At 44.4% G+C, this 21,486-nt stretch overlaps 1 protein-coding gene across 5 annotated transcripts in view; it reads right to left on the bottom strand.

Moving 5' to 3' along the window:
• The window catches only part of MICAL-like (protein), a 63,798-nt gene that overhangs the window by 6,294 nt on the left and 36,018 nt on the right, over nucleotides 1–21,486 (bottom strand). For 3 of the 5 annotated variants that reach the window (XM_089083468.1, XM_089083469.1, XM_089083467.1), the window contains exons 2-4: nucleotides 15,917–16,216; nucleotides 10,076–10,254; nucleotides 5,733–5,821 (exon numbers count right to left, since the gene is read on the bottom strand). In XM_089083468.1, the coding sequence (XP_088939594.1) occupies nucleotides 5,733–5,821; nucleotides 10,076–10,254; nucleotides 15,917–16,068 (420 nt within the window). In that variant the 5' untranslated portion in view covers nucleotides 16,069–16,216. Of the gene's footprint in view, nucleotides 1–290; nucleotides 583–2,129; nucleotides 2,184–5,732; nucleotides 5,822–10,075; nucleotides 10,255–15,916; nucleotides 16,217–21,486 lie in introns of those variants that run through there. The other 2 variants (XM_089083471.1, XM_089083470.1) reach the window with 2 other exon arrangements.

The following is a 21,486-nucleotide window of genomic DNA, read 5'->3' as shown; positions in this document are numbered from 1 at the left end:
TAAAATAGTGTATATATATATACTATTTTAAACATTAAACAAGTTTTAATTATACAGCGATTAAATTACAAAATAATATAATATAATACTTAGTATTTTTTTCTTAATAAAGGCTTTCAAAGTTTTCGTGAAAGAAGAGATGTATAATTAATATTTATGGATAATTAATATTTAATATTTATGATAATTAATATTTATGACAAAAATTTATTTCACTTCATTATGAATATTCTTTCAAATCAACCGCCAGGAGCAAAAACAATTAATAATTCATGTATGACGCATACAACCTCAATTAAACGGAGAGATCGAGAACGTGCCGCGTTTCTTGGGCCCAACTGTCGCCGCGGCGCGGCGTTTCGCATTGGCGATTACGCAAGAGTGCAAACATACGCGTCCGGGTATCGATTTTCGTGGGATATTAAGCGAGCGGTTAATTAATTTGACCGGCGATAAGCGCGACGTTATTACGCACAGCCGACTTTGCTCGTCGTCGTTACGACACTGTCTACGACGTCCGCCTGCGTCCCGCTGAAAATCCGCCGCGGGCACTTTATTATTTCTCTCCCCGTGCCTCTATCTCTCTCCTCCCTCCCTCCCTCCCCCCCCCTCTCCTTTTGTCTGCCTCGGGTCTTTTATGGAATCACCGCGCGCGTGAGAATTAATCTCGTTAATTAGGCTCTCTTTGTCTAGGCGGAAAGAAATCGAGAGCGCATATTTTCGACGCATATTTTCCCTCACCCTCCGTTCTTCACTTTTCCTACGGTCCCTCGCGCGACAAGAAACAACACGCGGCGACGATTCGACTGCGTGGAACTCGCGGAGCGATAGAGAGGCTGGTGACCGCGCGTCCGATTTCCATTGCGTGAGTGAGCGACGTGCGCGCGTGCGTGCGTGCGTGCGTGCGTGCGTGCGTGCGTGCGTGCGTGCGTGCGTGCGTGCGTGCGTGCGTGCGTGCGTGCGTGCGCGCGTGCGTGCGTGCGTGCGTGCGTGCGTGCGTGCGTGCGTGCGTGCGTGCGTGCGTGCGTGCGTGCATGCATGCATGCATGCATGCATGCATCGAGTACACGCAACGAGTGGCAATGACATATAAATAGAACGTCGCGCTCCGGCGAGTCGACGCTCATGATTAATTACCTTTCTCGGCGTTCACTGGGATGTATTGTAATATTATAGACTTTAAGTAAGTGAGGCGTGTATAAGCAACGCGTCGACGAGGGATATCGAGCTTTTGAGAGTTTCTTTCTCGTTTATACGAAATATCGCGAAACGATCCCTTCGCGGACGATCACTTCCGGCGGCGGAACGTCTCACGACGAACGTCGTGACGAAAATCGACGGGCGGGCGGCGAGGCGTCGTCGACGAATCGGTCAATCAAAGAATGATCGTCTTCATTAGATTGGATTTTTTTCGACCACGGCGGAGACGCGGGAGTACAAAGCGACGGAGTGACGATGTACGGTCGTGTTTGTTCCGACGAAAGTCCCCGCGGTCGCGGGGAACGTGACGTGACGTTTCCGCGACGGCGATTCTGCGTATCTGCGACTCGTTGAAACTCGCAACGCGTCTTTACGCCGTCCTGGAAAACGAATTGAAACGCGCAACACGAATATGCTCTTCGAGAAAGAAGACGAGGGATCCTGGCCGGATAGACCGGACGACGAAGCGTCCGCGTCTATGCATACGTTTACTGTTAAAAAAAAAAATTATATATACGCTGCGCGTCAGTGTCGTTAGCTAGCATGACACGAGGAAACGTAACAATTTCTACGAGCGGTAATAAGACATTTCCCCGGCCGTCCCGAGTTGAGCTTCGCAAACTTGTTCCTTTTTCTTCCGCTTCTCTCTGGAATTCAACTTGACCGCGGGCTACTTCTACTACTTTTACGTTCTCTTTCCGGTTATACCGGCGGGGAAAAACGTGAAATAACCTCGTAGCGGTACAACCCAGCGGGTGTAATCTCCCGTCCTTGCCGAATCACATCGGTGTGTCATGAAATGATCGCGCGGTATGTGTGCGTGCGTCTGTGTCTCTCTGTGTGAGGTGATTCGGGGCATGCCAGCATGCAGTTACCCAACAACGATCAACCATAGGCAAGCAAAACAATAAACGACAAAGCGAAATTACCTTCTAGCAGAATATTTCAGGTTTATATTGCCCCATTAAGTCCAAGCTTTCCTCCTGAAGAAACAAAAATAAACGAATGAGAGATGGGATTGACACACGCGTTTCAGCGTGGCGAGGACGAGCGACGGTTTCCCGGGGAAAACTTTGATCGAATCCGCGGCTCACTCACAGACTCACAGACGCTTTTGACGTTACGTTCTCACTTCGGTCCGTTCTATTTTATCTCTCTTACCTCTCGCGGGATAATCCGCCGAGCGGGTTTCGGAGAGAGTCCGAGTCTTTTCATTCCAGATGGATGGGCTCGCGCTGTCTTTCCCGTATTCACATCTACAGTCTGTGGGTTCGCCGCGTGACTCAGCCGCGTGTCAGCTTTAACTATGGCGGGCGGTTATGCGAACCGTAATGAAACGAAACTCGACCCACGCGAGAACGGATACGCCGCGTCGTACGCACGACTCGAGCCTCGTTCCTCTCCGACGAACCGAGGCCGGGCCGAGAACGGCCACGATCAAAACGATGCCAGGCGAGATCGAGAATTATTACAATTAAATTACGGTGCTCCTCCTGCCGCGGAAACTTTCGGCGACCTTGCGGTGCTCTTTAGCCGCGAGAGCACCAGGCGGACTAACCGACGGCGAGTCCTCAACGATGAGGAAATCGAGGCTTCGGACGAGGCGAACCGAGAGCGGAAACCGTGGCTTCGCGATAAGAGTAATTAGCGCAAACCTGATATGCACGCGGTATATCTGAGCGGCAACCGAAGTTTCGTAATATGCGTCGCGTACGTCGCGCTATTGCTTTTAGACCCCCGACCCTCGAACTTCGCGAACTTCGCCAACGCGCCCGTCCCCCCTCCCCCTCACCGTCTTGTCGTCGGAATTGTCGCAACTTCGTAAACAAAATCTGACCTACGCTCGCGTGACTTCCCATCGTCGGCGTCGTGTGGAAGTGTGGGAGCGAACATTTCCAAACTTCTGGTAGGCCCGCACACACGCCCCAACACGTACGACTGTTATTCCCGAGGAGTTCGCGGCTGCTCGGAAATATAACGCGTCGCGAGCATCGCCGGCTGTCGACGGGGGACCTTGAAGAAATTCACGAGCGACCTATTATACATATATCTTCGACAACGGAACAACGGTAACATCTTGCTCGCGATCATCTCTCGAGCAAGATGTTGCGTGCGTGTCGAGGCGCGAGGGTTTAGGGGGGGGAGGAAGGGGATGGATAACTGTCGACACGATAAAAAAAAAAAAAAGAGAGAGAGAGAGAGAGAGAGAGAGAATCGAACGGACATCTCTTTAGAATCCCGTTTTTCCCGCAATTTTCCCTCCCCCCTTCCCTCTCTGCCTCTTTCCCTCTCTCGCTGTCGTTGGCGAATGCAAACGTTTCCTCGGCCGCTTATTAAGCACGATCGTCCGTATCGGTCTAGGTAGCAATAGCGGACAATACGGTAAATACGAGGAAGAGATATGAGGAATCGGGATCACGAAGGCGGCCGGCATGACTGACAGAAGCGGTCATTGTTGGCCGCGAAATCACCGGCTAAATGGGATCCCCGGGACAGATATCGTGCACGCCAGCCGCGCGTTTCCCCCGTCCGAGGCTTCGTCGCTCTTCGCGTGACCTTCGGCGTGTCTCTCGGAGTCATTTTCCAGAAAGAGCTCGTGCTGCATCAGGATTTACGAGACCGCAACGCCCGCGATTCCGCGACCTTCGCCGCGCGAAAACTCGAAAAGAGATGCCGCAAAAATGAGACGACAAAACGAAATAGACATTACAAGCTTCTCCAGGATGTCTGCTCAAATTTAAAAACAATTAAAAACAAATTTTTTTGAGAATTCTCTGATTTTGAAGGAAATTTGTTAAAAATTCCAGGTGAAAGTATTTTTAAATGTATCTCGCAAATAAATATATATTTATTGTGCCAAATCCTAACATTGAAAAGTAAATAACATAGTTTACAAAGCATAAGATAAAATTAAGAATGAATTACGCTCAAGTTTCAATAATTGAAAAATTTTAAAAAAAACTTTAGACTTTAAAAAAATAAATATTTGATATTTTATAATTTTCAAGAGCTACAACCAAAAAATTATATAATACATAATCGGCAAAATTCAATTTTTAGAAAACTATTAAAATAAATATTCATCTTCATTAAACAAAATTGCATCTAACGCGAAATCATTGTCTTCAATATTGTAATACTGAATATTGGATTAATCATACAATTCATGTATCTGATGTTTAGAAGATGGATGGACCACTGTTATCATTAACAATTTATAAAAACAACTTCCAAAAAAAAAAAATTTCTCGACTTTCAATAAAATTCCTTGAGAACCTCAAGGTTTCTCAAATTTTTCCAGGTAGCAGACACCCTGTTTTCTGCACAGAACAAACTTCGCACATATAAAAACTAGCAGTTTTAAAAACATCAACGAGCGGTTGGTTTCGTAATTAATCGTTCGCACAGACTACCGAGGGTGCAAGATATCACGTAAGGCAGACATACAGACATACAGTCCCATATCGCACAACACCACGTCCAGCTAGCGTTATGAATTCTATTCGACACGCAAAACCGATGGATCCTGCGGGAATGCATAGACACAAAAATGCGATCGATCGTCCGTGCGGGGTGCGCGCGTGTGTTATTACGTGTGTGCGATCGTGATGGAACGGGGCAGATTTACCTCCTTCCGCCTACGCTCTCATCTTCGACCGGTCATCAAGCGAGATAATGGAAAAAGGGTGAATATAAAAAAAAAAAAGGCACGGGAAAAGGGGGACGCGCGAGCGCGCGTGTGTCGATAATGCGCGCGTGATTACGCAAACACATCTGGCGATGGCATTTGTTGTTGGCCGTTGTTGCAACGCGGGACGACTCCGGTGTCAAGGTAAACCGCGTCACGAGCGGACGACGATACGAAAGTCGAAAGGGAGACTTTCTTCGCGATTCTCGGCTGCGAGAAAAATCACGGGGAAAAGCCGAATTCGACTCTTTTAAAGAAGTCACTTATATGCGCGCTTTCCGAAAATGAAACGGCGAAGTGGGTCGCGACCGGTCTCGCAATGCATAATACGCGATACGTAATTAGACAGAGGCGAAAAAATAAGAAGGAAAGATAAAGACGGAGGATGAGAGATGATTGATCGACATGTCGAGCGATGTCGAACGCGTAAACGACGTGTGGCTCGACGAGGTCTGTTTCGGGCGCGATGCTAATTCGCGATATCGCGCTTCGCGCTTCCCGCGAAAAACAAAAAAGTGCAGCGGAATAAAGCGATTTACAAAAATACACGCGTATTTCCGAGTAAAGACAACTCGCGATTACGTAAGTTAGCGAGGAGTATCGCTCAGCGGTGTCGGGACGCGACGGTTCTCCGCTCCGGAAAAGCTCGAGGGAGCTTCCAAAAGCCCGCGAGAGAACTTACGAAACTACTACGTATATAAAATTACATAAATGACGCTGCTCATTGAAAGAGAGAGCCGGCAAAAGAAAGTTACGAGAAGCGTGTCTATGCCGTGGATCGATCGATCGATCGATCGATCGATCGACTGATTGATCGTGTTGCAATCATAATATCGTGGCATACCTTTTGTTTAGGAGATTCCGGAACAGGGGCGATCCTCTCGTCGGCGCTCTCGGTCGTTCTGCTCGTCGCCAGACGACTGGGTGAGGATCCTGCGATAAAACGTATAACATCTTTTTAATCCTTTCTCATAATTCTCCCTTATTTCGTTTCGTTATAATAACTTTCCGCGGAAAAACGGAAGAAGAGTTGCAAGAGAATTTATTAGAGTACTTCTTCTTTTTTTTTCTTTTTTTTTTTTTAACGAGAAATTTAAAGCGTAACTTAAACGTAATTATTTCATTTCAGCTGTCTGAATGAAAAGCCCGATACAGCTGATGAAATATATCCTGTGAAACTTTCCCTCGTAGGGTGAATATTTATCCGCGGAGAGCGGAAAGTACCGCTATTGTGACCGGCATTAGTCCAAGAGCGAACCAGTAGCGGAAACACGCTTCTGTTTGCACAACAATATTGACTCTTTCGCAAGACGGCACGAGAAAAAATTCAGCTCGGCGCATTTTTTTGCATAAAACCGCTTATTTACGCTCATGCGGATCGACCACTGCGTGATCCACAGTGTAAATTCATATGACATTTTTCCTCGCGACAAGTCCTCTCCGCGATGCGAAGGAGGATGGAGGGCGGAGAGCGGAGGGAAGGGTTGGGGAGGGGGGGGGTTGTAATAACCGAGAGACTCCTCTTGAGGAAGCTCATTTATCTCAGCTTCTATCCTCTCGTTTTGCTACGGCGCAATTGACACATCGCTAAGCCGCGACACGCCTGCGTAGATACGGAGTGGCTAAGAGTATCTCCTCCAGGAGCGAGATTCGATAAGTAAGCACCTGCACTTTCCACTTTATTCGCCGCTTACTAATGTAAGAACAAACGTCCAACATTATCGTCCGTCCGTCCGTCGTCCGTCCATCCGTTCATCTGTCCGGGAGAGGCGCCGGCCGTCTCTACCCCGCGCGGGCCTAATGTAGCTATAAAGCGGACAGGACGTCGGCTACCGAGCAATGTGGCAATTTTCTCGTTGCAGGTAGTGATTTTCAGAAAACGGTATAAGTCCCTCGCGATCTCGCGTTAATTCGCGGCCGGTCGGGGCATTTTACGGCGGGCGGCGCACAACGGCGGAAAGAGGAGATATCGCCTTCCTCGCCCGGCGCGCTCGGAATTAACCGTCATTCAAAGGTTAACGGTACGGCTAATCTGCGGGAGGCCGTGGAATTCCGTGGGATTAGAAGCTGGGGAAAAAGATGGATCTTTAATAGATTACACGGCTTCCCCCCACGGTGGATATCTCGCCTCTCTGGCGACGCGTAGAGCTCGATGCGCCTCCAATGATAACTCGGGGGAATGGAGGAGGGGGGGCGCTTCTCTATTCCCGCGACCGCGGACGCGGGTGTTGAGACGGGGGGGGGGAGGGGGGACAGTGGAGAAAAGATTAGAGATCACGATGAGAGAGGCGCGTTATAACATCGACACTTTGCGTAACGAAACGCCGCCGGGTTTCAAAGCGGGCGCGAAGCAAAGAGGTGGAAATTGAATAATTCACGCCAATCTTCTCGATGCAGCGACCGGCCGGGGAAAAAGGATTGCGATATATGAAATATTCTTCCAATGTTCTATTAAAGTTCAACTTTCTAAGTTTCAATCGCTTTAGATATCGCGAATGGCACTTTAATAAATAGCTCCGAAAGAGCAAACTGTCAATTTTCACGCTAAAGGATTTTTGAATAATGCAGACAGAACGGTTTTGTTGAAACTAAACCTTGGTCTAAAACTTGGTTAGATACAGATATATAAGTAATTTTCTTCAAAATAATCGTGTACACGGAAAAAAATTAGTCTCAAATCAAGATAGTATTCATTAACATTCTCGTATATAAGTAAGAAAACGTTACAATCACAGAAAAAATTAATCTTCAATCAAGATAAATTCACTAATATTCTCGTATATCGAGCAAGAAAATATAATCTTGATTGAATTTGTATTGTTGCAACTATAAGTGTTCTCATAAGCAAGAATGCTATCTTCATATAAAAGATTTTTAATCTTGAGTTAAGCAAAAATAATACTTGCGTTAATATAAATTCAGTCAAATTAAGACTAAAATTATTAAAAATTATTAAATTATTATAATATTCTTGCTTATATATGAGAATATTTAAGGCTTGATTTAAGGCTAATTTTTTTCTGTATAGGACGTACAAAGTTATTTGAAATATCCAAAATTTTTGCAATAACATCACGCTTAAGTGTTCTACGTAACAATTTCGATGGTTCAAAATTATCTTCAAATTTATATCGGGCTAAATTTTTAGATATTTTAGCAAAATCGTTTTTTTCATATAGGCGTGTAATTATCGCGAGGCGAGGCTTAATGTTTGCATTTGTCGCCGTAAAGGAGACCGAAAATTTCGTAACTATGGCGAGGACGACACATAATAACGTTCGTTCAACAAGTGGTTGTAAACGATAACGTAAGGGGTCGATGCCGTCAAGCAGCTATTTTCCGATCGAGATGGGAACGGCGAAAAAGCCGCGGAAAAAGGAATGCAAATCTTGTGGCGGTTCAACAAGTGGCTACTCAAATTTTCAAAGCCAACCTCGCAATCGGACAGTCGCGGTTAATTGCGCTCCTGATAATCAGAGCCCGGCGGGACCGATAAAAACGACGAATTAAACTTCGGCGGAAGTTTCCTCGCCTTTTTGCAAGACGTCGCCACGCCATGTACGAATGTACAGAGATCTACAACCGCGATATTCATTGTGTTTTCGTGACTTGAAACAGGACAAGAGAAATTTCATCGAAACATTACGTCCATATCCATAGCATATCTACGGGAGGGAGAGATGGGAGAAGCGGGAGATTCAAACCACTCTATGAAATTTAAAAAAAAAATTAAAGTTATGATTTACAAAACCTAATATTTTTCTCGTCCAAAATTAGGAACGAGAAAATATTCTAAGTCTTAAAATATCCAAAAAAGCAATAAAAAAGGCAATTCATTAACGCAAAAAATTGTTGTTTATGTTTTAACAAAATTGACAACGTCTTTCTCGAAAAAAATCTTAAGTACGCTCATTTCCGTGCCGTAAAATGTCAATCGAAAAAAAAAAAAAAAAAAAAAAATTAACTCTGAATTCCTGAAGAGGATCTGTGCTTCGCGTCCCGAGACTCACGTTGTCGAAGTAGATACCGACCTCGCGAGTGGCTTGTATGGCACAACTTCCGCGACAAACGTCACGCGCGTTGATATTAATCGAAGGGACAATTGCGAGAGATACGCCAGTCTCCCTTCGCCCCCCCCCCTTTTCCCTCCCCGCGAAGGGGAGAAAGCTAGAAATCAATCGGTGACACGAGCCCGATCGGCGCGGCCTATTTGGCCCATTTAGCAACGGGCCATACGATCGTGTCGAGCATGCGAGACATTAACGCGCTGCGACGTTTCGAACGTCACGCCTGTCGATCGGGCTCGCCTGATTTCAGCCTGAAAGCGAACGTGATGTGTGTGCCGATAAAGCGCTTTTTTTCCTTTCGCAGCCCGCGCTCCTCGAATCGGAATCATCACGGTTTCGCAGTCGAAGACACCGACACGATTCGCGAGGGCCTCGTTTGCTCGAAGAAACATATATATTCACGTGTAAAAGAATTTATGCGACTTGCTCTCTTTCTCTCTCTCTCTCTCTCTCTCTCTCTCGATCATCGTTTCGATCAAAATCATATAGAGATCGATCACGACGACGGGAAAAGTATATTATGTAAATTGGATTTGCGTGAGAATTTCTTCTCACGTAAAATTCACGTTTGAATGATAAAAGAGAGATATCGCCGATGATCGACTACGAATCGCAAAAACGTTCCTTCGAGAAAAAAATCTCCAACATGACATACTTTCCAACGGATTTGTTTCTGAGCTGATACAGCTGTCTGAGGAAGAGCGATGAAAAGAGCGGACAATCGATAGCCAAGATGGGGATAAAAATTGGCACCAGAACCGTATCCCTCGGACTATTTGAGATGTGAGATGTGAGATGTAACCTCTTTGAATCAGACACGTATATCTTCCGAAAAAAAAAAAAAAAAAAAAAAAATAAATAAATAAATACAAACGCATCTAAGACATGAATGCTTGAATTATTCCAATTTTATGGACTTACTTGGCAGCAAACAAATCATAATGAAGGGATGAATTTAATTAAATCTTTCGACGCATTCTCCAAGAGTTGGGGAAAGTTTGCTCTTCGCGTAATGAAACGTCTGCTATGATTTTCGAGGCGAGCGTTATTTTCTTTAATAATAAAATTGGATTTGCCGTCTCGCTTCCAGACAGGAAAGCTCGCGAAGATGTGTACTCACCTCCGAATGTTTGATAAAACTGCGAAAGGTAGGTGAGAATGGACAATCGATCGGGAACGGCGCAGGACGCCATGTCCTCGGCGTCCAGGAGGGCAGGTATCCCGAGATGTTGCTCGGCCGTTCTGAAAGCCAGCTCGTTGTTCCTGTACACATCGTCCTTGTTCAGGCTGTTGAAGTCGCTGTAACAAAAAGCGAAGCGGACTCTCAGGATATATACCGAGCGTTATCCGTCTTCGCGGACCGTTTTTATCTTTCGCTAAGCAGTATTAATCTTCTACTATCGGTTACTCCGGCCCGAGTAATCCCTCGGCCACACATTTATTCCCTTCGAAGGCCACTCGATAAAACGTGTCGAATGTGTAAAAAAGATTTCTTGAATAAATCAGACTGCCGGAGTCCCCGTGGGCGTGTGTACGGTAAGAATCGCTTTTTTTTTTTTTTTTTTTTTTTTCATTAGAGCGAGTATAAATAACGGCCGTAACTGCTGAATATGCTCGTAAACGACGGCGTATTAAGTATGCCCCGGTCTTTTATTAAAGGAAGGACGCTCGTGCGAAATCCGTCCCAATTATATCCCTCTTAATAAAACGAAAATGGTCAACGGATGTGACGGCTGAATGTCGGAGAGCCGAGCAGCTTCGAGGTAAAAGCGAGGGCTTCATGGTTTTTGCAGACGACCTCTCCGATACGTTTCCGTAATTTTATAAATCGTTAAAGTCCGCGCTTGTACAACAGCGTGCTCGTATCGCGGCGGGTACACGCGGAACAAAACATGCCGGAAATACGTAGGCGGTTTTATCGGATTGCATCGAGGACGTAACGCAGTTACATTTTCGCATGACCGAAAAGGTGCCGCGCGAATGTGTAATTCATCTCCGTAATTCATGCCGCACGTGGGCAACGGGATCTGCTTCCATTGCCAGGACATGCATTATTTATGAAGATTATGCGAAAACACGATGAAATTTTGATTGGACGGAAATAATGACAGAAATTAAGAAAGGCTCGATTGTTTCCGCACTGCCGTGTCTCTGGGCTGTGCTTTGGAAATGGAGTGATTAATGATCGTCGGCGAATAACCGGTCGGCGAATAAGTAGTCGGCTGGCCGAAATGAAGTCCCCGTATATCCCCGGCAAAATTTTCCCAGCATCCCAGGAGCTATTCAAAAAATGTTCAAAGAGATGGGGACCCCAGGATCAAAAATCCCTGAAAAGCGAGCTTAAGCGTGTCCTCGGGAAAGCCCGTAAATTAAAAACGTTAGACTCTGAAAGTGTAATGTCGCACTTTTATCTTCGCCGGACTTTCTTTCCCCGGCAATTTTGTTGCAAATTACATTATTCCATACAGGATTACAATCTGCTGTCCCGCACACTTTCCTTCCTTTTGTGGCGTATCGGTGTCCATTTTTTTTTTTTTTTTCCCCACTATCCGACTGTCTATACGTCGGAGTGCTCCACTTTTAGTCGAGAATCGATATGCACAAGCCGCATATTGCTCGGTGGTTGAAGTAATACTTGAAATTCTAGGTCGAAAGATGAGCACCTGTTCGATGCTCGAGTTTGGGCCGCTCGATTGATAGCGCGATAGCAATCCGCGCGAATGCTAAACTTTTGTTACGATTTATGTAGAGCGTGAAATCTACACGTCACTCATCCTTCGCGGAGCTGGCATTGCGTCACAAATTCCAGCATTGCGAAATTGTGTCGTGATTAAGGCGGCGTGAAATATCAAGACGGTGTATCGAAAAATTCACATCGTCCTTCTCGGTTGTCCCTATCTGCGGAAAGAGAGAGAGAGAGAGAGAGAGAGAGAGAGAGAGAGAGGAATATCGTTTTCTCGCCATGTGTCCTTCTCTAATAATTTCCTAACGATAAACCTTCGACGTCGCGACTCGCGATAAATTCGGGATCTGACGAACGACGGGCGGTCGTCTGGGACGAGGTCACGATGAGTCAGTCGGAGTTCCACCAGTCCGACATGCCACACCCAACCCCCTTTTATTCTCGTCCTCCGCCGCCATCATCTCCTCCTCACCTCCTCCCCGTCGCAAAAAGCCCACGCGAGTGTCGACTCTCGTCTTTCGGTTTATTGGTGATATTTCGTCGCACACGCCATTCGGCGCTAATCGTCATGCATCTCTGACTTCCTCGAAATTGCGACGAGAGAAATTACCGAATGGAGATCTAGCGCGATGACGTTACGCATCGGGGACGAGAAATCGCGCGCGATCGAACGAGCGCGATATGTTCAGTGGAACATAAACGAAACGACAGCGACATATCGCGGCATCAGCAAAGTCTCTCGCTTCGAACGCAATGCGAGCAAAAGTTCGAGCCGCAACATGCCCGTAAATTCTCGCGCTTTAATTCGCGCGCGCATCTGTAGAATTAACGTGACCCCGACGAATTTCACCAAAGGCGCAAAGGTCTCTCCTCTCTTTGCCACGTGATTCCTCCTCGATCGGTTAGGCACACCTGTCGGTTTCACTTTCACTCGCGCCTCTCGAGCGTCACGGAGATCGCCAAGATATTCTCACGTGACGCTCTTCCGGGATATTCTTATCTCGGCTCTCCTCGGCGATAAAAGGTCGGGCCTCCGACGCCTTGCGAACTCCTTAATTTTCAATCGCCCGCCGTCGCGGACGCCGAGACAATAACTATCAAGACGCATTATGCGCATCACAGCTCGGAATCTCTTTGTCCTCTGTCGGAAGTTAAGTAAAATAACTCTGAAGTTCTGAAGTTCGCTTTGAGCGAGCACGAGGAAGGAAGGAAGCGAGGAAAGGAGAAAATTTCGTTTCATTCCGCGGGAACGGAAGGTAATAAAAGAAAACTTCTCCGCCATTTTATTGCCTCCGCCGTTACGTCCGAGTAGATTTTGCCGAGACTGGCCGAGACAATAAGAGGAGAGGAGAGATGAAGAATAGCCTCGCAACGATCCTTCGTTCGCGATAAAAAGCGAATTCCCTTCGTCGTGGGACCTTGACTATTCGAAACGAAACGTTGTAAAAGGAATTTTCATATAAACCAAACGAATCAACGTCCTTTTCTACGTTGCTTATTTCTCAAAGATACAATTCTTTCAAGATGATTTATGCACGTATCCAAATTACTTAAAATCCACGTGGGCCATTTAATTATCAATATCCAAACAGACAAAAGCGTATCGCGCTTGTATCAAATTTCGAAAGTATCTAATCTCAGTATCTGATCGAGTGGATAGGATGAAATCAATAAAAAGTCACGACAAAGGGGTTCTTTGTACAGAAATGACAAAGAAAAGATGAGATCTCTTGCTTTCATGGATAAGAACGCATTCCTCTTAAAAATGCCATTTAAACTACAATAAAAGGTGTCTGATCGTTCCGTATCGAGATACGACGGGCAACGATCCAATCCACAGACTCTTTCGCGGTCATCCTCAATGTTTTTCGCGTTGTATATTATGAAATTATTAACCTTACTGAAAAATTGATCGCGCGAGCCATTTCCGTCGCGAGGATTTTTTGGCAACGTGTACATGGTAAATGTGTTCCGATCACGTTGTTTATTCGCTCGCGTCAACGTATCGGACGATTCCAATAATTATCAGATGTTTTCGACTACCAGGAGATATTTATTTGGACGGCCGCCAGGAAAAGTCCGAGGTGTTGTCGTTAGTCTTCATGAATAATTGAAGACAAATCTCTGCAACATGCACGAATGTTGTCCGCCTTTTTACACCGGTTTATCGATTATTTGCCAAAAAAGAGCAATAACGCGAAAGGAAGAAAACCGTCGTTATCTTAACAAACGAGCCATTTCTCCGTTTGTTTAAGTCTGAAGCTATTACCTTTACCATTCGACGGAAGAATGCAAATTGTCAGCGAGTATCGTCCGACCGGTAAAGAAAGCAGGTTACATTCCATAACAAATTGGATCGCGTTATGCAATATGGAACTGGGTTAAAACGTACAGTTGACACACACACACACACACACACACACACACACACACACACACACACGCGCGCGCGCGCGCGCGCGCGCGTAATTTGAAGAAAAATGTTTGGAAAACACAACGAGCGGCCAAAAGGAGAGAATATCCAAGAGAAAAGATCCCGATGTACGGCGTATCTCATATTACATAACGCGACACAATTCCGGCCGCTGCATTCCGTTATCACCTATATAAAACACCGGGGCACATCCTCCGCGTGATGGGTGCAGGCTGCTGTTGCTTTATCGATCGTCAATTCACTGAACTTCTATTTTTAGAAGGCCCTTCCTTTATCGCCGAGCGCCGGCGACGCGAAATCCTGGGATTACTATGAAAGGGGACAATAATCCGTCGAAGACGCCTCGGTATCTCCGGATCTTTGCATCTTCGGGATCCCCAGAGATTCTCGGATATCTTAATAATTCCACGAAATACTAATGTATCTCGAGAAGTCCTTGAGTCTCTCCAATTCTTTTTGTTACACCTTTTTGCATCATACCTAATATCTAGTCGTGCCAAGATGAGACACCTCGAAATGTCGCACATTTCGAATGAAGCATCCTCTCGGCGGGAATCGACAAACTAATAAAAACATGACACCAAATTGGACGACGAGACGCACGAGAACCCGAGCTCACTGTTACTTAATTTACGCATAATTAAGATGAAACGCAACCGTCGGGCGATCTCTCTCTCTCTCTCTCTCTCTCTCTCTCTCTCTCTCTCTCTCTTTCTCTCTCTCTCTCTCACACGCGCTTAATTTACGAGACAATCAGCTTAACAAGGACAATTTGAAGCCGCGCCAAGAATCGAGCAACGGATTACTTAAATCGCTCTTTAAGAGTATACACTTTATATACACTTTTAAGAATATCAATGATCGAAATCATATCATTTTTACAGAATAGAATCCCCTTTATCCGATTTCGCTTTAACCAATCTCCATTTCAATCGGCCATATTTTTGTTGAGACTTTTCGAAAAAAATCTGACATTGCGAAAATTTTTTCGTATGTCACGCTTGGACGCTATTGTAATTTCTCTTACTTTGGTTAGTTTTTAGTTGTTTGTAACTGTTCAGCTTTCTTAAGTAAATATCCAATATTTATATAAAATATATATATTTTTTCATTTAATTAACTATCTTTGTAAATACTATTTTCTGTTTTTAGAATAATCGTATAATATTTATTTTTATTTACAATAAAAATTATTAAAAAAATTACCGAATACTCTAGATCACATTTAAAAATAATATAAAAAATTTTGTAGCTGTTTAGTACTTAAATAAAAAATTATTTAAATAAAAAATAAAAATGTGCTTTAATAGAAATTAAGAAATAGTGAAAAATCTCAATTTTGTAAATTATTTAAATATTCAAGATTTTCCAAGATTAAGTGTTCTGTAAATAAAAATTTAATTTTTATTTACGAAATACAATTAATCTTGGAAAATCTTGAATATTTAAATAATTTTTAATTTTTACAGAACAATTAATTTCTCCATCGCAATGAAATTTTACATAAATCATCTGGAACAGTTAAATACTTAATTATACAAAAAAATTAAGATTTTTTTTCATTATTTCTTAATTACATTTCTATTAAAGCACTATTTATTTAAAGCACTATCTATTTTTATTTTATATTTTACTTCATATTATAAAAAATAGGTGTGACACATCCTTAACAGGGAATCCGTTTGTATTACCACGCGAGAAAGCGTATTTTTACCATCCATTTAAAATTCTTCGATAAACAGCAAAAAAAATTATTTTTGCGTTCGTTATCGCTGTGTAATATAATATCTCTTCGAGATATTCACCGCGTTACAATGGCGATTACATACTCGCTATAAACTTACATGAGGTCCGGCCGAAAGTGATGAATCATGGCGCAGAAGGCGAGCCCGTCTCTCCAGGAGGTGGTCATGTTTTGCACGTTTACACCCGGATAACCGTCGGTTATCCGACGGCACCAGAGCTCCAGCGCCTTCGTACCGCGTCTCTCGCCCATCGCGTTTACGGCTTCCTTTTTCCCCTTTCACGTTTTGCGAGGGACTTCCTCCTCTAGCGGTCGCAAACACCTTTCTTTCACTCGGCCGACTCCTCTATGGCCTCTATCGTATCGTCAGCGCGACTCTTCGATAATATTAATTTGGTTTCTGAAAAAGAAAAAGAAAATTTTTGTGTAAATTCGCAGCTATAAGACTCGTTGTACCGAAAATATGTGCAATATTCGTTGTATTGAGATAACCAAAATATTACAGACATTTTAAGGTGATGTTGAAGAGACGAGCGAATTTCAACGAAAGCGTTCACACATATGATATTTGTATATCTTAACATATATTTATGTGTGTGTGTGTATATATATATATATATATATATATATATATATATATATGTGTGTGTGTGTGAACGCTTTCGTTGAAATTCGCTCGTCTCTTCAACATCACCTTAAAATGTCTATGATATTCTGGTTATCTCAATACAACGAATATATATATACATACATACGTACATGCAATCATACATATATTTCTGTACACATATGAACAAATTTTCGTGTCAACTTTTTGTATCACATTAGATATCTAAGATTAATTTTAAGAATTCAATGTTATTCCCTCATGTAATTTTCAAGTTTAGCAATATCAGTTTTGTAAGTGTAGACTGCAAAATTTTTATAAAGCAAATATGACGCGACTTGATATCATATTAAAGTAACAAATAGTAAAAAAATCTAAATTATTAAAAATGTTTCTCATTCTTGACACGAAATTTATATGCTATAGATACGTATTAATACATAAATTTTAATTGTGGAAAAGAATTTCCAAATATATAAAACTAATATAATTAATATATTTTATAAATTTATACAAATTAATCATTATTAATACAGAAAATTAATAAAAATAAATATATAAAAATTACCGCACTTTATTGATAACACAGACAGTTCAGCATCCTTAAGATTAATCGCTAGTATTTCTGTTGCGTAAATAAATCTGAGGTCCACAGACCTGTTTTCCCAGAGATCTCTCACAAATGGTCATAGTGTCACGATTTGTCACGGTTGGGCAACGTGAAAAGAGAAGGGAGGAGAAAAAGAGGAAGCCTCGGGAGGAAAAAGAAGAAGCGGAGTGTCACCGCAAACCGACGGCGCCGCTCGGAATGATCGAGTGTGCGTTTTATCGTAACGGGCCGCGGCGCCGCCGCTAGAATGGCGATGAAAAAAAGGCTGCGAGTAAATCGCAAGCGCCGTTCGTTGATGGACGGAGTGATGTTTTGTGCAACGTGAAAGCGGGAGGCTGCGAGCAACGCGCCGGGTCAAGCGTGAAACCGCGCGCGCGTGTTTTATGAGCGGCATTCATTAGTCCTTCGTTATTATTCCACGCGTCGCTTCCCCTCTGGCACGTTGAAGAATCGAGTCCGCGAACCGAGACAATTCGTCGAAATCGATAAGAGGAGTAACAAGTCGGGAAAAGGAGGAGAATGAGGGGGGAAGAGAGAGGGAGGTGCATCGTAATAGTGCGGTTACGATATTTCGCGTACCGATTAAAAATTCAGGAACGATGCTTTTATGTAATGGGAAAGCCGGGTAATGGCATAAAATATTTATAAGGCAGAAAGAAATCCGCACATTGATACTCTATTTTCACCTCTCTCGACGAATACCGAGTGGCGAGTGGTCGATAAATGAGAAAGAGAGGAGAGAAGGTGATTTCTAAGAAATTCAGGATCATCTCTTTCTCTCTCTCTCTCTCTCTCTCTCTCTCTCTCTCTCTCTCTTTCTTTCTCGCCTCTTTACGCGCGTGCGACGCGCGAGATCTACACGCACACGACAGCGGGGTTTTAGCGCCTGTACGAAAGTGGATCGTCGGTGGACGTGTCTAAACGAGATTCGTAATTGCTTTAAAATGCAATAAACCTTACCAGCGATGTAGTGTTACGCATTACGCGCCACCACACGAGCGCGAAAAACTGGAACGGACAGATCGTTAACGGGAAAGTGCTCGATCGATCTCCGCATTTAGTCTAGTCCGACCGGTTTTTACTAAATCCAAGCGAGCTATCCGTGAGGTTTGCCTTACTATCCCACGGGTCTCTTTTGCGGGAAAAAAAAAAAAAAAAAAAAAAAAAAAAAAAAAAAAAAAAAAAAACATTAGTTTTTGTTTGTAATCCACGAAGCGAAATGTCTTTCGCGAATTCTATTATGCGTCACGCAAGCCGTTCGCAAAGTTGGTCATGTTATAATATTTTATTGTCAGATAACGCACGTGACGCACTTTTTCCACTCTTCGGAACTACGCCTCGGGTTTCCACTGTTTTTCGCGTCGTCTCTCTTCTTTTTCCCCGACAGATCCGCGACACACTTGTCTCATCGGCTTTCACCGCCGGACAAAAATCATCGCGTTTTATAATCAGCGGAAGACATCCGCGACTCAATGCTCGTTTTTCCGTTCTTCGAGGGAAGAAAAAAAAAGGGGGAACGCAGCGGCTTCGACGGACGCTCATGCCGGACGATGGTTTTGTATGAATTACAATGTAATCCCAGGTTCAGAGAGGCTTTAAAGTTTCCCCGTCGTGCGCTTCCCGACAACATCGATATGTGCCCTCCTCCCCCTTTCCCCGCTCGCTCGTTAAGCTCCCCCGATCGCAACGGTATCCCAACGTTGCGCACCGTGATTAATGGTCCAGCCGTGAGTGAAACGTAAGTGCGCAGAAATAAGTAAAAGTTACATGCGGCAAAGTGGTCGGCCTTGTTCACCGTTCGCCAACAGCCGCGAGGCTGCAAAGGCCGCATTACAGGTGAGACACCAGAGGGGGCGGATGTTACGATGAGGTGAGGGCACAGCCCTGACGCATGAACGGAGTATTTGTCCCCATAATCCCTAATTTCTCTCTCGCGGATCTTTCCGAAAAATATGGAAATATAGCTATCTCGCTTCGACTGAACCGGCGCGCTTCAGTTAGAAAGCGATTAGCAAACAAATAATAGTCGGCATCTTCGCAGCGGGCCGCGCCGGGAGGTCGCCGAGTTAGACGAGTTAGTTCTACCATCGGCGGTTTTCTCGAGCCGCCAAATCGTTAACGCTCGCGATAAGATCGTTAAGGTGAAAACCGGACGGGCGCGCATTATTTATGAGCCAGTCTAGGAAAATCAGGTGAGAACCAGCGGAAACAATTGGAGTGAAAGTAAAAAGTGAGATAAAAGCGAAAAATTATCAAGCCCGCTCACACGTGAAGCGGGGAGAGAACTCGACGAATCCATCGGTGGATTTAACACGACGACGTACGTCGTCGCGGTCGGCGGCGAGCCGTAGTTTCACGAAAGGCTAATATTTAACGAACGCGCGGTAGGAGAGGAGTCCCGAGGGTGTCCGAGGGGCTCTCGACCCAACGGGCTCTCAAAGAAGGGCTCGCCGCGGCGAACACTTTCGAAAGACATCGGCTTTGCCGGACGCTCGGCAAAAGTGAAGGTGCATCTATGTGGCCCCGCGCGAGCGAGCGAGCGAGCGAGCCGCCATGCCCCCGAGAAAGAGGGACGGAGGAGGAGGGGGGGGGGGAGAAGGCCTCATGAAAGATTCATGCCGGCGAGGAAGACGGCCCGCGGCGTTGCGAGACACCTGCGGTAACCTCCGCCACGGAAAGAAGTTTCACGGGGAGATTAGGACGTCCCCGATATTTTTACAGTTAGACGCGCCGGCCTGGAGTCGAGGAACGAACACATCGGGCTCGGGTCGGGGCTTCCGACCGACATAGCCTTAGACACCCTACGTGCCTCGTTTTTATGCGATCGACGGATCGGTGGCCCGCGACCGGGTGACACGGTTAAGGATAACTAATACGGAGACGTGCCGTCTGAAACGACGACGACGATTGACTTTCTCGCACGCGCGAGAGAGGAGGAGAGGTCTCGAGCGGCGTGCGAATACTCAAGCTTCTTAATTCGCTCTACTTCTCGGACATGCCGTCGTTACGTGAGCTATCCGGGGGGGGGAGGAGGGGGAGCATAAATCGGCGTTTCTCGAGCGTTTAGCATTGCCGAGAGTTGTTCGCGGGGAAACGTCAGACCGACGGCGGAAATGCAGTCTAAGCGGGAAAGCTTGGAAAGCTTTCGTTTCCAACAATCACTACACGTTCTCGAGTGACACTTCTCGCGACTCGACGCGAAAGCTCGCGAAAGCTCGCGAAAGCACTCGCAGCCGCTGGCTCTCGCGGCGAGAAAAAAATGTCGAATGTGGACATGTTTATACATTCTAAATCTCTTCTGCAAACTCCTTCGGATGGTAACAGATTTTCTCCGCTTAAAAAAAATCTTACATCCTACCTTTGTCGAGAGGAAGAAAGTTGCTTCTTGCTTGAATGTGCCGTTAAAAAAACGTTTATTAGAATCCGGCTTATACACACGGTCAATTTGTCGAGAATCTAGCTCACGCGAGAAACACTTAGTCACAGTTAACGTACGTGTCGTGATGTTTACGCGTTAATGTTACAACGTGCTCGCGATTAATCCCACGGACGGGATTGTGTTCCTCGGGAAAAGCGCAAGGGGAGCCGAAGACTATTAGAAGGAATAGCGCCGAGAGACTTTCCACCATTTGCCGCTACCTCCATGTCGTCTACTTACGCTAAATTACTTACGGTGTCTAGAGAAACCGACATACAAATTCATTCAGTAAAACGCACCGGGGAAAAAAAGGATATGAAACACGTCAAGATGCGACGAATCTTCCTAAATACATCGACTCTCCATCAACTGTTTATAAAACCGGATTCTATGCCGAATAAATAAATGGCTGATTAATCCGAAAATATTACAACATTTAAAATAGCATTTATATGATAAATTAAATAAAAACATTCAGTATATAACATTCAGTACATATACAGAATGTTTTATTCACATGTTAACATATTTCCTGAAAAACCCCGAATTGTTGAAAAAAATTCGAACTAAAATTGAAAAATTTATAAATCAACTTTGAAATATGTTTATTAGATTTATACACTTTTCAACATTTCCTGGTCACGAAAGAAAGCCGCTTAATATTTGAATATTAAGGTTTAATTATTCTTAAAGAGACATTGGATTTTTTTTTTATAAAAATTCATATAAGTTATATGGCATATATACGATACACAGGATATGTGTGTGTGTGTGTGTGTGTGTGTGTGTGTGTGTGTGTGTGTGTGTGTGTACTGACGGCTAGTCTGAATTATTAACAATTTTATAGCATTATAAAGGAACTGAAAAAAACCTCAACAAAAATTAAAACAGAGGCCGTATTAAAACAGAGATATCTCGATTAACGCGAAGTTGGATAAAATAGTGTCAGTTGTATATAAAAATCGATGAGTACTTGGATGTAATTATCCTTATACGATGTCGAGTCTATTGATTTTCAAATCTTTGTCACAGATT

Source organism: Pogonomyrmex barbatus, unplaced genomic scaffold (assembly GCF_055798465.1).
Source record: "Pogonomyrmex barbatus isolate J1 unplaced genomic scaffold, ASM5579846v1 scaffold7, whole genome shotgun sequence".
Taxonomy (NCBI): domain Eukaryota; kingdom Metazoa; phylum Arthropoda; class Insecta; order Hymenoptera; family Formicidae; genus Pogonomyrmex; species Pogonomyrmex barbatus.
The sequence above is the reverse complement of the archived record's forward strand: the minus strand, read 5'-3'. Positions and strand labels throughout refer to the sequence as shown.